The sequence below is a fragment of the Mus pahari genome, chromosome 5 (assembly GCF_900095145.1).
Source record: "Mus pahari chromosome 5, PAHARI_EIJ_v1.1, whole genome shotgun sequence".
Classification (NCBI taxonomy): Eukaryota; Metazoa; Chordata; class Mammalia; order Rodentia; family Muridae; genus Mus; species Mus pahari.
In genome coordinates, this window is record NC_034594.1 from 164597089 (window position 1) to 164611564 (window position 14476).

General features: G+C 48.0%; 1 protein-coding gene across 1 annotated transcript in view; it reads right to left on the reverse strand.

The window, feature by feature from the left end:
- Hhat (hedgehog acyltransferase) overlaps nt 1-14211 on the reverse strand; it is a 256294-nt gene extending 242083 nt beyond the window's left edge. Inside the window, exons 1-2 of the mRNA XM_021198909.1 lie at nt 14133-14211; nt 2944-3070 (exon numbers count right to left, since the gene is read on the reverse strand). Coding sequence (XP_021054568.1) covers nt 2944-3034 — 91 coding nt within the window. The 5' untranslated portion in view covers nt 3035-3070; nt 14133-14211. The remainder of the gene's footprint in view (nt 1-2943; nt 3071-14132) is intronic.
- Nucleotides 14212-14476: the final 265 nt, after the last annotated feature.

The window sequence follows — 14476 nt, forward strand, 5'->3', positions numbered from 1 at the left end:
CGAAACTCCAGCTATATGACATTCTAGGAAAAGCAAAACATTGTGACAGTAAAAGGACCAGGGGTTTGTGGGTAGGAAGAAAAGCTGGCAGGACAGAGCCTTTTGAGGGGACGAACTGCTGTGTCATACCTTAATGATGGACGTCTGTCACTACACACGTTTCAGATCTACAAAGTATGTACTACCCTGGAGGGAGCTCTGATGTAAGCTGAGGACATTGGCCAACAATGCTGTGCTAAACAAACTGCACTGGACAAACCCATCCCCGAGGTGCTGGCCATTGACAGAAAGCGGCACATCCTGAACTCGGATGTTAGGAAGCTCCTACACACCACTCAGCTTTACCCCTAACCTACACACTGCTCAGCTTTACCCCTAACCTACACACCACTCAGCTTTACCCCTAACCTACACACTGCTCAGCTTTACCCCTAACCTACACACTGCTCAGCTTTACCCCTAACCTACACACCACTCAGCTTTACCCCTAACCTAAAACTACAACAAAGCCAAAACCTTCCCAGAGGGGAAAAGTTTCACACAAGAATGAATTATAAAGAATGGCACATATTATTTTTAAATCACAAAACTCCGAGATAGCTTATTATATAGTGAAAGATGAGGGAGACAGCCAGCCATCTATGGAAGAGTCTGGCTTGATGATAACATGCAGCCATGTAGGGAAGACACTAGCTGGCTGACAAAAATCTACCCTTGCTTTCTTCTGCTCCAATGCCTTGGTGTGCTGGGTAAATGGATCTGCACAAGGACAACCTCCCCGAGCTCCTCCCTCAGCCTCTGTGGCTCCAGGGCGAACTGATTGTGAACAAATGTGATGAAAGTGGCTTTGGATTGTGCGTTAGAAAGAAAGTAAATCCTTTTCTCTTCCATCTTTCCTGCTGGGCAAAAACCTCACAGGAAGCAGGACCACTTCTGAGGACCTCTGAGGCTCTGGTCGAAGAACATCACATGCTGACTAGACTCTGGGGACCTGGTTATCATGGGCATGGTAATTCTGCTGTGAGGCCTGTCTGTAGTGAGCAATACTCTCTCGCTACATTGAGATAAAGAGTCCATGAGACAAGAGGAAAGGACCCAGAGTGAAGCCCGACTCGGAGCCCCTTCTATACAGACTCTGAAAACTCAAGGTTCCAGAAAAGAGGGAAGTTACCTGACCAGTTTCCACCAAAGTTCTCAACTTCCCTGAATGGCCAACATGGAGACTGGACAGCGAGATCAACCCTGATGAGCTGCAGGGACAGCATACACTGCCCAGAACTCATTCTCTATTGTATTTTATTATGGTCCTAGGATTGAACCCAGGGCCTGACAGATGCTAATTATACCACTGAGCTACAACCCTACCTCCTGCCTTTGCCGTTCTAAGTGACAATATCAATTGTCCTCACATTCCCCTCTGCTGTCAAGAAAAAGTCTAGAGGCTGGAGAGACGGCTCAGTGGTTAAGAGCACTAGCTGCTCATCCAGAAGACCTGGGTTTGATTCTCAGCACCTACATGGCAGCTCACAGCCAGCTCCAAGGGATCCAACACACTCTTCTGGCCTCTGTAGGTACCAAGCATGCCATGCAGGCAAAACACTCATACACATAAAATAAAATTTTAAAAAGTTTTTTTTTTTAAAAAGACAGAGCCCAAATCTCTCAGTGGACTTTTAACAGCTGTCACACCCCCACGCCTGCTCCTCAGCCCGAGGTCAGGTCTCCCATCATGCTATGCATCCCAGTTCTGCTGAGTGATTTGTGGCTCTGACCACGCTATGTTCTCTTGCATCCCAGGGGCTGAGAACAAGCTTGTCTACAGCCTGCAACCCTATCTCTGGCACAGGGTCTCAGCGTTCTTTGCTACTTGGCTAGATCTAATCTATTATTATTATTATTATTATTATTATTGTTATTGTTGTTGTTGTTGTTGTGTATTGCACGCACATGTGCATCATGGTGTGCATACAGAGGTCAGGAGTTGGTTCTCCCCTTCTACCTTTCTGTGAGCTCTGGGAATCAAACTCCAGGTGATCAGCCATACTAGGCAAGTACTCTACCTACTGAGTCATCTCCCCAGCCCAGCTCCTGTTCCTCCCTCAGTCCGGCTCAGCAGCTCTGTCCGTATGGTAGCTTTACCTGTAACCCCATTACTCAGGAAGCCAGGGCAGGAAGGAAGACTGCTGTGAGTTCAAAGCCAACCTGGGCTGCCAAGCAATTTCACACCCAGTGTGGGAAACTTAGGAAGATCCTGTCTCAAAATAAAAAGCAAAAAAAGGAGAATTGGGGGAAGTAGCTTAGGGATAGACTACTTTCTAGCATGTGCTATAAGACCCCAGGTTCAGTTCCCAGACCAGGAAAATTTTAAATATTAAACTATGCGAGTGGGGCCTGGTGGTACTCTCTGTAATCCCAGCTACTCAGAAGGCTGAAGCAGGAAAGCCTAGACCGAGGCTAGCTTCGGCAGCACAGCAAGATGAGAACCACACAGAAAGAAACAGAAGGGGCGTGAGCAACTCACGCTGTCAGTCTCATGTGTCTGACATAGGCCTGCAAAGAAAGATGTTTAAAGAAAACTTTGAATCTACTTTGACTCCTCAGTGCAAATGCTTTACATGGCCTTCAAGAGAAGTAAATCAAATGTTCCTACTGTTGTCAGGAGCTGGGGACACTGCTCAGTGGCAGGTCCTGTGCTCAGAGGTCCCCTGCCCAGCATCAAGAAGAAAAGCAGTGGCTGTTGGAGAAAACAAGCCACCAGCTCATGTGAAAGAGTGGGAGAGACAATCCCGGGCTCCCACCATGGACTCACACTGCACATGTGTGGGAGGCACCACAGCCCAGCACGAGTCACATTGCCACAGGACTGTCCTCTCGAATTGTCTGTCTCAGACACTCCCACTGACTTCCTCATTGATGGGTCATCAGAAAATCGTGGAGTCTTACCTCTGGAGACTTTGTAAACTTCATAGAAAGAGCAGAAGTGGAAGCCCAAGGAAACAAGGAGGCAGAGAGTCAGTTCCCACCCGGGCAGCATAGCTGGAGTCTGCTTCCCGGTGTAGCAGGAGAGTTTCTAGGAGAGAGACAGACAGAATGTCACTAAAGTAACACTGCGCATGGGCCTCTTGATGTCAACTGAGTTAGCTGGTGCTCCCAAGGACCCTTCACTTTTCAGGGTGACATTGACACCCTAGCCCAACCCAAAACCCTGTTCCTGGGGACCTTACCCCTTCCTACATCCAACATACACACATACACATGCACCCATGTGTGCATACACGCACATACACGCACACACACAAGCACGCACGCTTCCTACTTGCCAATCTTTCCCTGGATGTATCATAAAATACACCCAAGAACTCCGTTTTCTTGTGGGCACACTTATCTCCCCCTGTAAACAATAAGGAGCATGATTTCCAGGGCCACAGCACTAAGCACTTTGTCTGGGATGTAGCAATAAAGGGTGGCCATGTTTTCCATGAATACCAATGTCTTTGAAAGCCAGAGTAACTGCAAAGCACAGATAACCCCCTTCCTCCTCTTCCTCTTCCTCCTCCTCCTCTCTCCCCTCCTCTCTCTCTTCTTCCTCTTCCACTCTTCCTCCTCTTCCTCCTTTCCCTACTCCTCTCTCTCCTCCTCTTCCCTTTCTTGCTTCTCCTATACACACTCAGCCTCCTTTCTCACAAAGGAACTTGCTTTTAATCTGGACACATAAACACTGAATTCCACACATGATGCCATGCATATCTGCCTCATGAATACGGGAGAGTGAGTCCGTGAGTGGCCTCCTGGTTTTCACCCTTTCATGCTGACCAGAATTGGTGAAACCTACATGGACAACAGTGTAGAAGGGTTCCAGTCCCTGACTCCACAGATAACCTCAGCCCAAAGCTGCCCTGACCACACCTAGCTAAACTGCCATAAGAAAAGTCTGAGAGGCACTGAAAGAAATGTCCAGCATCCTTGGTCATCAGGGAAATGCAAATCAAAACAACTCTGAGATTCCACCTCACATCTGTCAGAATGGCTAAGATCAAAAACTCAAGTGATAGCTCATGCTGGCGAGGATGCAGAGCTAGGGGAACACCCCTCCATTGCTGGTGGGAGTGCAAACTTGTACAACCACTTTGAAAGTCAATTTGGCAGTTTCTCAGAAAATTGGGAAGAGTTCTACCTCAAGACCCAGCTATACCACTCCTGGGCATAAAACCAAAATATGTCCCACTATGCCACACGGACAGTTGCTCAACTCTGTTCATAGCAGCTTTATTCATAATTGCCAGAAACTAGAAACAACCTAGATGGTTCTTGACTGAAGAACAGAAAAAGAAAATGTGGTTGATTTACATTATGGAATACTACTCAGCTATCAAAAACAAAGACATCATGAAATTTGCAGGCAAATAGATGGAACTAGAAAAGCTCATCCTGAGTGAGGTAACCCTGACCAGAAAGACAAACAAGGTATGTACTCATTTATAAATGGATACTAGGCATGAAGTATAGGATAGCCATGCTACAATCCACAGACCCAAAGAAGCTAGGTGACAAGGAGGGTCACCTAGGAGGAATAAAGATGGAGCATAAATAGAGGGAACAGCCAACCAATGATTGACCCAGCTTGAGATCCATGCCACGAGACAGGCCACCCCTGACACTATTAATGATACTCTGCTATACTTGCAGGCAGGAGCCTAGCATAACTGTCACCAGAGGGACTTCACCAGCAACTGACAGAAACAGATGCAAACACCCACAGCCAGACATCAGGTGGAGCTTAAGGAATCCTTCAGAAGACCAGGGTGAAGAATTGAAGGAGCCAGAGGGAGGGATCAAGGACGCCACATAAAAACCTACAGAATCAACTAGCCTGGGCTGAGGGAGCTCACAGAGACTGGACCACCAACCAGAGAGCACGCATGGGATGGATGGACCTAGACCCTCTGCACATAAGTAGCACTTGTGTAGCTTGGTCTTCATGTGGGACTCCTAACAGTGGGAGCAGAGGCTGTCCCTTTCCCCTAATGACTGAGACCTTGTCCGGGACAGGGGTCTGCTTTCTCCCGTGACTGACAGCTTCTGCTCTCTGGAGGATCCTGACTTCCTACACTTCTCCCTGTTTCATCCCTGCCATCTAGCTCCTAGAACGGGTTTCTGGAATTCTGTAGAAACAGAGAGGCCATCTTTCCAGGAGTAGAAGGGAAGTTTTTCTTGGTATTTTAGCCTATCTCCTGTCACAGAAGACGGAGGCTGCACTAGACGTCTGTCTCGTCTCACGAAGAAATGTAATTGCAAAGTGTTCCTAAAAAGTGCTTCTGTAATCTGAACATAAATAACCTTGCGAGTTTTGGGAAATTTCTAGAAGCCCTGCCTGTTCAAAAGATCACTCTGTCTTGAGCAATGCCTCTGAGTGAAGGATTTACCTGTGAAGGACTCGTTTTTATAACATTTCTTTTTGCCGCAGTCTCAGCTGTATTATACATGAGGTGTTCATCTGCACGCATGCATAGCATTAATAATTATCAGAAAAGCAGCAGCATTGCCCCCCCCCCCAGCACACCTAACATCTGGATCTGGTCCCTACAGCTTCCACCCAACGGCACAGGGGCAAATGCCAGCTAGGACTCAGCACTCAGCCATGGGCTGACTGAACCACACATGCAAAGGTAGCCAGCTCCCAGATGCCCATGGGGCTGGTGGATGGGTTAGATGAAAACTACTTAGCCCAGGGCCAGCCCTAAGCACTCTACAGACATTGGCAGCTACTAGTTGGTGATGTAATGCATCATTAGCCTACCCGGCTGAGGCCCTGAGTGGAAGAAACTAAAAGCAACTAACCTGACCACAGCCACCCTCACCTGCTCCTCTTCTCCTCCAGCAGTCAGCAGCCCTCAAGTCTTCTTTGGGGTCACTCGTCTTCCTTTTCCCATGCTCAGCCCTGGCCCCCCACTCCTTCAACAGTATGTAAATGGCCTTGGAGCTACTGTACAATAGACCATGCCCTCAAACGGTGAGCCAAAAGGACCGCTCTTCCTTAAATTGCTTGTCAGGGTATTCTATCACATCAATAGGAAAAGAAACCAACGCCCACTCAGTGCTTGCCTGCAACTGCAGATGGTACAGAACCTTCTGTACCCAGGCATCCCTGGTTTTAGAGGGCACTGCATCCCACTAAACCCAAGCTAAAATATCCACTCAACACCACTCAAAGAATTCTAAGTCAAGCTATTTTCAGTCAGGGTCATTTGTTCTATCATGTCCTGTCTAGATAGCCACAGATGGAAGAAGGTCTTTCTCATAGTAGCTATGTGTTTACATGCCCGATGGCTGGGACTTCTGCTGAGCACATACATGCACAGTGGCTGGAACTTATGCTGAGCACATGCACATGCACAATGGCTGGGACTTTTGTTGAGCACATGTATACACAGTAGCTGGGATTTCTGCTGTGCACATACATGCACAGTGGCCGGGACTTTTACTGAACACATACATGCACAGTGGCTGGAACTTCTGCTGAGTACATACATGCACAGTGGCTGGGACTTCTGTTGAGCACATACATGCACAGTGGCTGGGGCTTTTGTTGAGCACATGTATACACAGTAGCTGGGATTTCTGCTGTGCACATACATGCACAGTAGCTGGGATTTCTGCTGTACACATACATGCACAGTAGCTGGGACTTCTGCTGTGCACATACATGCACAATAGCTGGGATTTCTGCTGTGCACATACATGCACAGTAGCTGGGACTTCTGCTGAGCACATACATGCACAGTGGCTGGGATTTCTGCTGTGCACATACATGCACAGTGGCTGGGACTTCTGCCGAGCACATGTATGTACAGTGGCTGGGACTTCTGCAGTGTGAGACATAGGAGTACAGACTTAATTTTGCCCCTCTTCATAATTTCATGAATAGAAAGTTTTAACTGTAGATCTTGGCAGCTCCTATCTGAGTCTTTTTATTTCCTTATTAGGAGCTTTCAGCTTGAAAACTAAAGCAAACACTGTGAGGCTGATCTGCCGCATGTCTGGTTTTCCAGTCTTGTGCTTTGAGGCCACTGTTAATGTTACTTAACACAAGCACCCTGGGGCTTCGATGGTTAATCTAGGGAAGAGCCTACTATAGGATGGGGTGGGGGTGGGGGTGCAGATGTGTGGACACACTGGAAAAGCTATGTCTTCCCTGCAGTGGGACCTGTGGGCCTTTACACACCAGGCAAAATGGTACGCAATTTAACAATTTGTGTTAAATTTCATAAAAGAACAATTTAAAATTTTAAATTAAAGTACATTTAATATTCCCGGATCACAGTTGCACACAGATAAGAGAGGCCTACATGATAAGAGAGTCCCACTGAATATTTAATTATATGAAGGATGTTGGAGAATTAAGTTCTACCAGCAAACTAATCCAGGCCTCAGACGTGGGCTGGGCATTAGACATAAACAAACGGGCAAGTCCAAAGCTCAGGACCAGGGTCCCAACTTGTAATGTTGACAGATGGGAGAAACAGACAGGGAACTGATTTTGTATTACATATTGGAAAGAAGAGACCCAGGGTTGATATTGTATTTAAAGTATCTTGGGTTCATAACATCAAAGAAACCCACAGGAACAGAATCTCAGGCACAAACTGTGGAGAACCGACACATCTTCTTGCTCTTCTTTAGTGTGTGTGTGTGTGTGTGTGTGTGTGTGTGTGTGTGTGTGTGTTCATCTTATGAGTAGCTTTGTGCACACCCTCATATAGAGGTCAGAGGCTATCACTGGGTGTCTTTCTCCATTACTCTCCTTAGATTTTTGGAACAGCATCTCTCACTAAACCTAAAGCTTTGCAATGTGGCTAACTGGCAGTTAAGCCTCAGGGACTCACCTCCCCAGTCCTGGGATTATGGGCACATCCCACTACGCCTGGCTGGACTCAGGCCTCAAGCTTGTGTGGCGAGCATTTCACTAAGCGAGCCATCTCCCTTCCCGTTTCTAAAGTGAAGATGTTCCCCCAGGTGGCTTCCCTACTGTTTCTCAGTAGCTCTAACCTGAAAAGAACACTTTGCATATTCACTGTCCTGAAAGAGTGCTTGCTCTAACCACAATTAAAGCTTTGAGGGAGTCACCATCTACTGCAGGGGAAAACAGGGCCCAACAAAGTCAGGAAACCTGCTTAGAGCCACACAGCTGAGCAGCAGAGCTTGGACTCAGACACATCAACCTGTCTCTCTGACCTTCCCTCAGAAGGCAGTAATTTTTTTTTCCTTATAATGAAATAGGTCCGTCAGAATGATAAAAGTTGGTATAAGCCATCTAAATGTAAATAAACTTAAATGAAGGTATAATTTTAAATACTTCCAAAGGAAAGTTGAAAGCCAAGTAGATGTAATTAAAATACACATGAATGTCTACCTCAACTATATTCCTTCAGAGACGCATGCAGAAGGCTGAGTAAACCATGCTAACTGGTGTGTCAGAGAGTTGGTGGGCCATAGACAGCAAGGCTGAGAAGAACAGAAATATTCTTAGTTCTAAATTCAGGAAAGGTGAGCACTCCAGAAACCACAGCAATGAGAATACACACCTGCACACTGCAGGGACAACCACAGCTCCAAGGGGAGTCAGCGAGTGGACCAACTCCGGGCCTCAGCTTTTCTGAGGATCCAACTGGATGGAACCATTTGCAGTTCTGTTTGCAGAATACAAATAACATGATTCCCTCCCCCTAGAAAACTAAGTCCAGACTCGTGGTGACCCTTCTAACAGGTCTTCTGGCCACATCCTATAAAGGGAAGCCCCTTGTCTAAACCTAATGCTACCAGGACATGCAAGGAGGGGGGGGTGGACCAACTGGAGGTGACTCCAGGACTCAGCAGAAAGTCTTTTAACACAAACTGGGGACTTCTGAACCTGCAACAGGACATGCCAGTTCCCTTGCTCAGTAATCTCCACCCGACCCCTCCACCATGTGCTGGCTTTGAAGAGGGAGTTGGATCTTTCTCAGGACATACTTGAGGGCAGTATGGCTTCAGCTGACATCACCCTGGGGTCACCTGCATGACTAGAGGGGCTGCATAGCTCAGCAGGTGGTAGAGGGCGATTCTGGCTTTCTGTGTTAGCAGACGCTGGGTTCTGTAGTCCTGCCACATGTGGGCAATGTTCCCCCAGCAGGGTGACTACTGGGTCTTTTCCACCACATGGGGGTGGAGGTTTGTTGGGGTGGGGCTTTGGGAGCTGGAGCTGCAGGCAAGTAAAGAATCTGAGAGGAAAGAAAGCAGGGGAACCAACTCTGGTCCTCTAGAAGAGCTGTGTTTGCTCTTAACCACTGAGCCACCTCTCCAACCCCTGAAGCAAAATCTTTTTAATCCAATTGTTATAATGTTTTTTTTTTTTTAAATCAAGCGGGAAGAAAATTAATCCGAAAGCAAATTTTTATGCTCGGTCCTCAGTTTAGCGTTCTCTGGCTTGTGCGGCATACCACCAGCAATCCTCTCACCAAACATGACTCTAAGTCTTTTTATATGAGTGTAAAAGACCAGCAAAAAGAAATCAACTTTTTCAAGTCCCTAGTTCAACAAAAAATAATGATCTGATATTGCATTTCCCCCCCTTGACAATTCCCAACCTATCTTACAGCTTTTTAATCAACAATAATGCACCCTCTGTATTTCAGACTCCTAGATTAGGGAAATCTGAAAGAGTCAAGCGTCTCTTACAGCGGAACACTTTACATAATTTTTTATTGAAGTATGCTTTTTAAAATGCAGGCTTTTAAGACACAGACTGGCTGTTGTGGTAGGGATGCACTCTGCCCTAAGTTACAATGTTTCCCAGGGTGGTGCCTCATCCTGAGACTCCATTTTATAAGCAGCTTTGACTCGTTAGAGAAGGATGACTCTGGCCCTGTGTTGTGCCCATAAGTGCTACCATTTGGCCAGCGCTTGGCACGGAAGGATAACTTATTCCTAAAGGCAGAGAGGGTGCCACCCTGTACCTTTATCAAAGTACACTGGGGTCACATTAGCATATTAAATCATATCAGGAAAATCAGACCAAGGACTTCCCAAGCACACCAGACAGAGACAGGGGTGCGTCCTCTCACCTGGGCTCAGGTAGAAGAAGGCTACCTAATACTGCCATGTCAATGGCTCCATCAGCCTGTTAGCTGCCCAGCCGGCGTCACCACATACCACAGAGGCTTCGCTCTGTCCTCACCAACTCACTTACGTAGCCACTGAAATTGCTGACTGTCCCCCTGTCCTCCTCCCATCTGTCTGGAGCTGGCTCTGCTCTTCATCTCCAAGGCTACCTCACTTCTGTAGCCCAACTCCGCAGCTGCACCTCCAAGAGATGAGTTTAGTATCTCGTGCTCCTTGCAGTCCTATTAGTCTTCTGCTCACCCGCAGTAAGGTCTCTTTGAAGGGCCGTGGACTTCTGCGGCAGCTGCCTTAACGTTTTGTAAATATTTTGTAGCCTACATACAAACATACAGACAGCAGACCACTGTGTGGAGTCAGAGTCTGGCTTCTGGCTCTTGCTGGAGACTCTCCCCACCCTCAAAGCACTAAGAGGAGGCTCTCCTGCCACATGGACTCTGAATCTCTTCCTGCCAGCCTGTCTCTTTGACTGGGGCCTGAACCCTCCTTGCTGTCTGCTCATGACATTAATATCTCTCCTAATAAACTCTTTAGTTCCTAGTAATCTGTGTTTTCTTGAATTATCTGCCCCATCCAGAACCTAACAGACAGACAGACTGATTGACTGACTAATTTACTGTGTGATGTGTAATGTGTGATCTGAGGGTTACATCAGTAATTAAGACTGGAATGAAAGAATCTACATTTGACTAAACCAGCTATCAAGGGAAACCACATCTACGTGGCGAATTGCAGCCAGTAAAAATGGCATTGGTTGTGAATTTACCATTACTTAATAAATTCTGCCACTATGGAAAGGCACAAATGTGCCCATCAATATTTCTAACAGCACACTAATGATACTCAGCAAAGGAATTACCACCGTGATAAAACCCACAGGTCCCAGAACCCCCTTCTCTCCTATCCTTGTCACTAACTGCACCAGGACTGACCCCAGTCCAATCCCTGCCTCCACAGCTCACCTATGTCCAGTTTTGAGCTTCACATAACAGCACGGTCACTGTGTGGCAGTGGACCATGTCACCAGACAGAAGAACTGGTAAGGTTGTAGCAAGTTCAGAACCCCCATAAAACTCATAATTGAGAAAGGTAGGAAGGAGTTCAAACTAGCTCCCGACCAGATTCCTGTCCTGGAGTGCGTGACCACGACACCCCACTAACAGGTCACATAGTACAGAGCCTAGACTTCTCCATCCTAACGAGGTATCTAGGGGCCCCGAGTATTTAGCCAATAAACAATCTCCCGGGTTTTGAACTTTTTTCTTTTTAATGGTGATGTAGCCCTGCCTGGGCTGGAACTTGCTATGCAGATAAGACCAGACTGACCTGGAACGCACAGAGATCCTCCTGACTCTGCCTCCAGAATGCTGGGCTTAAAGGCATGAACCACCACAATCAGCACAAGATTGAAGCCTGACTGACTCTGTGGCTCTGACTGACTCTGTGGCTCTGACTGACTCTGTGGCTCTGACTGATTCTGTGGCTCTGAGTGACTGACTCTGTGGCTCTGACTGACTCTGGCTCTGAAAAGCAATGATATATCTTCCATTATTGTAAATCTTCTTTAATTTCCCTCCCTTAAAAGCGCATTCTTTTTTTGTTTATTTTGTTTTGCTTGTTTTTAAACCATATCTCCTGTTACCCAGGCAGCCTCCCATGCTGTAACATAGCATGATTTTGAATATCGGTAGTGCTAGAATAAGAGACACAAGTCACCATGCCCTGTTTATACAGGGCTGAGGATGAACCTCAGGGCTCGGTGTGTGTTTAGCAAGCACACTACTGACAAGTCACAGCCACAGCCCCTGCCGAAAGTCTGTACTGCACTTAGACACATGACTTACCGAATATTTTTTCTCCTTTACTCCATAGTTGAATTTTAATAGTTTATTCCTTCCTGATATGAACAAAGTTTACTTGTCTGGAGTGACAGCCTAATTGTTTTGTATCCTTTGTATCTTTCTTTACCGACTTTAGGTCCCACACAGTTTCTAGTCAGTTTCCCATCAAGTTTCACAGCAATGTTATAGCCTCCTCATAAACAACCAAGTAGTGGCCCCTCTCCTTTCTTACTTATTTTTTAAATGTTTGGCAGATTTCACTGTGAAGCCAGCTGGTCTGGAAAAGGACTTTAAGCGACACTCAGTTTCTCAGGGCTACTCAACTCTTCTAGCCCTCGTGTCTTGACTGTTTATTTGAAAACCTAGAAAATTTCTTCTCAATTTTCAAATTTACTAGTATAATGTGGCTGGCTCCCTAGAGCATCCTCAGGTCATCTCAGGGAGCGAGCTAAACTAAACTCCTTTCCTTTCCCTGACACTAGCGTTAAGGTTGGATAAGAAATGTTCTCCACAGACTCATTGTTTGAACATCTGGTGCCAGACTGGTGACCCTGTTTGGGAAGGTCGTGGAACCTTTAGGAGGTGGAACCTGGTGGGTCACTAGGAGCGGACATTATAGTCAGGCCACACTACCTGTTCATTTTCTGCCTCCTGACTATAGATATAATGTGACCAGCAGCCTCCTGTCTCCTTCCCACTAATGGAATAAACCCCTAATCTGAATAAGGAATAAACCCTTCGCCCTGGAACTGCTTATCCTGGGGCATTTAGGTCAAAACTCTCTCCCTCCCTCCCTCCCTCCCTCCCTCCCCCCTACCCCCCTCTCCCCCTCTCCCTCTGCCCTCTTTCTTGCCAACTGCCAACCAGGGCCTTCTTCAGTAGGTGACTCTCCAAGAGAAAGCCAAGTAAAAACCAGGTAAAGCCTTTGCCCCCAAAGAAGGCTCCAAACACCAGCCCTAGCACAGACAAGTCAGTGGTGCTGGTGGCCTTTAAGGGTCTTAGAGAACACAGCTTGTCTTTCTGGGGTGCTGTCAAACCAACACATCACAGGGAAATCAGAACATGAAGAATAGAAGCCAGAAAGAATGGAATTCTAGGCCCTGAGTGAAAGTGCACAGCCCTTCAAAGCTCTTCCTGAGCTGCGCCCCCATAGCACTGGAGCAGCCGCTTAGCTCTAAATAACAGAACACCACACTGCAAAGAGCAGACACACAAGTAGAAGGCTCTGATCTAAAAGCGGCCAATAGCTGTTGAATCTGGGAGAGGAGAGCCTGCATTAAAAACTGGTAGCTCCCAGTCTTGCCACTCAACAGATGAGGGAAACTGAGTCCAGAGAGTTTCTAGAAAATGAAAGAGATCTTTAAACTGAGAACTGGGGCTCAGTGGTTAAATATTTGCTGTCCAGGCTTGAGGTCCCAAATTCAGATCCACACACAGGTTCGCACCTAAAATGCTCTCAGGGTCTGCAATCCCTCTCCAGGGGACCAGCTGTGTTTGACTGAAAGACTCTGCCTCACTGAAATGGAAAGCTGGGTCTCCTGAGCTTTTCCTGCGCTCACGGGTGCACATGCAAAACACACACACACACACACACACACACACACACACACACCAGGAAGAAAACAGAAATCTCTGAGCTGGGCTGGGTGGGGGCGTGGGGAGAGCCTGTAGGTGCCCTTCCTGTACGAGTGCACATGCAACACACACACAACACGAAGAAAACAGAAATCTCTGAGCTGGGCCGGGTGGGGGCGTGGGGAGGGCCTGTAAGGCGCCCTTCCTGCAGGGAGCAGCAGGATTCTGGGTTCCCGGGACTCCGTGCCTTTGTGTCGCCGCCCTCCAGCACGCGGACACGGGAAGCGGAAACGCTACTGCGTTTCTCCCCCACGTCAGCGGCGAGCCTCCCACGACCTGCTGCGACACCCCAGCCAGCCCCCAGTCTCCGCGCAGGTTAAATCGTGGCAGCCTTTGCAACCACAGGCCCCTGCGCGGCCGTCAGCTCCACGCGCGCCCGCCGACAGCCCCCGCGCGCCCTTCGACCCTGCAGGTCCTCACCACCCACGCCCCCTCCTGCTCTCCGCGCGCGCCCCCAACGCACGGCTTTTCCCCCTGTCTATCTCGAGCGGGCGAAATCACCTGGATCGCAGCGAGCAGAACTGGGCGAGCGGGAGAGAAGGCGCCCCTGCACCCCGCCGCGCTGAACCGCGGCCTGGGAAGGACTCGCGAGTGCAGCGCGGGTCAGAGGCCGCGGGGGTGAGCGCCAGGCCTGAGATGTTGCGCCCGGGTTCCCGAACGCAGGATTGGCCGGGGCTCTGTACATTTACCGGAGTGGAATCATCACAACAGGGTCCCACCAGAACCTCAGGATTCTTCCGGTCCCCAAAGGAATGAGTCTGGGGTGGGGGTGTGTACGGCCTGCCCTGCTACAGGAAGATGACTTAGACCAGTGAAGGGCTTTTAGCAGACGTTGTTAGAGCTGG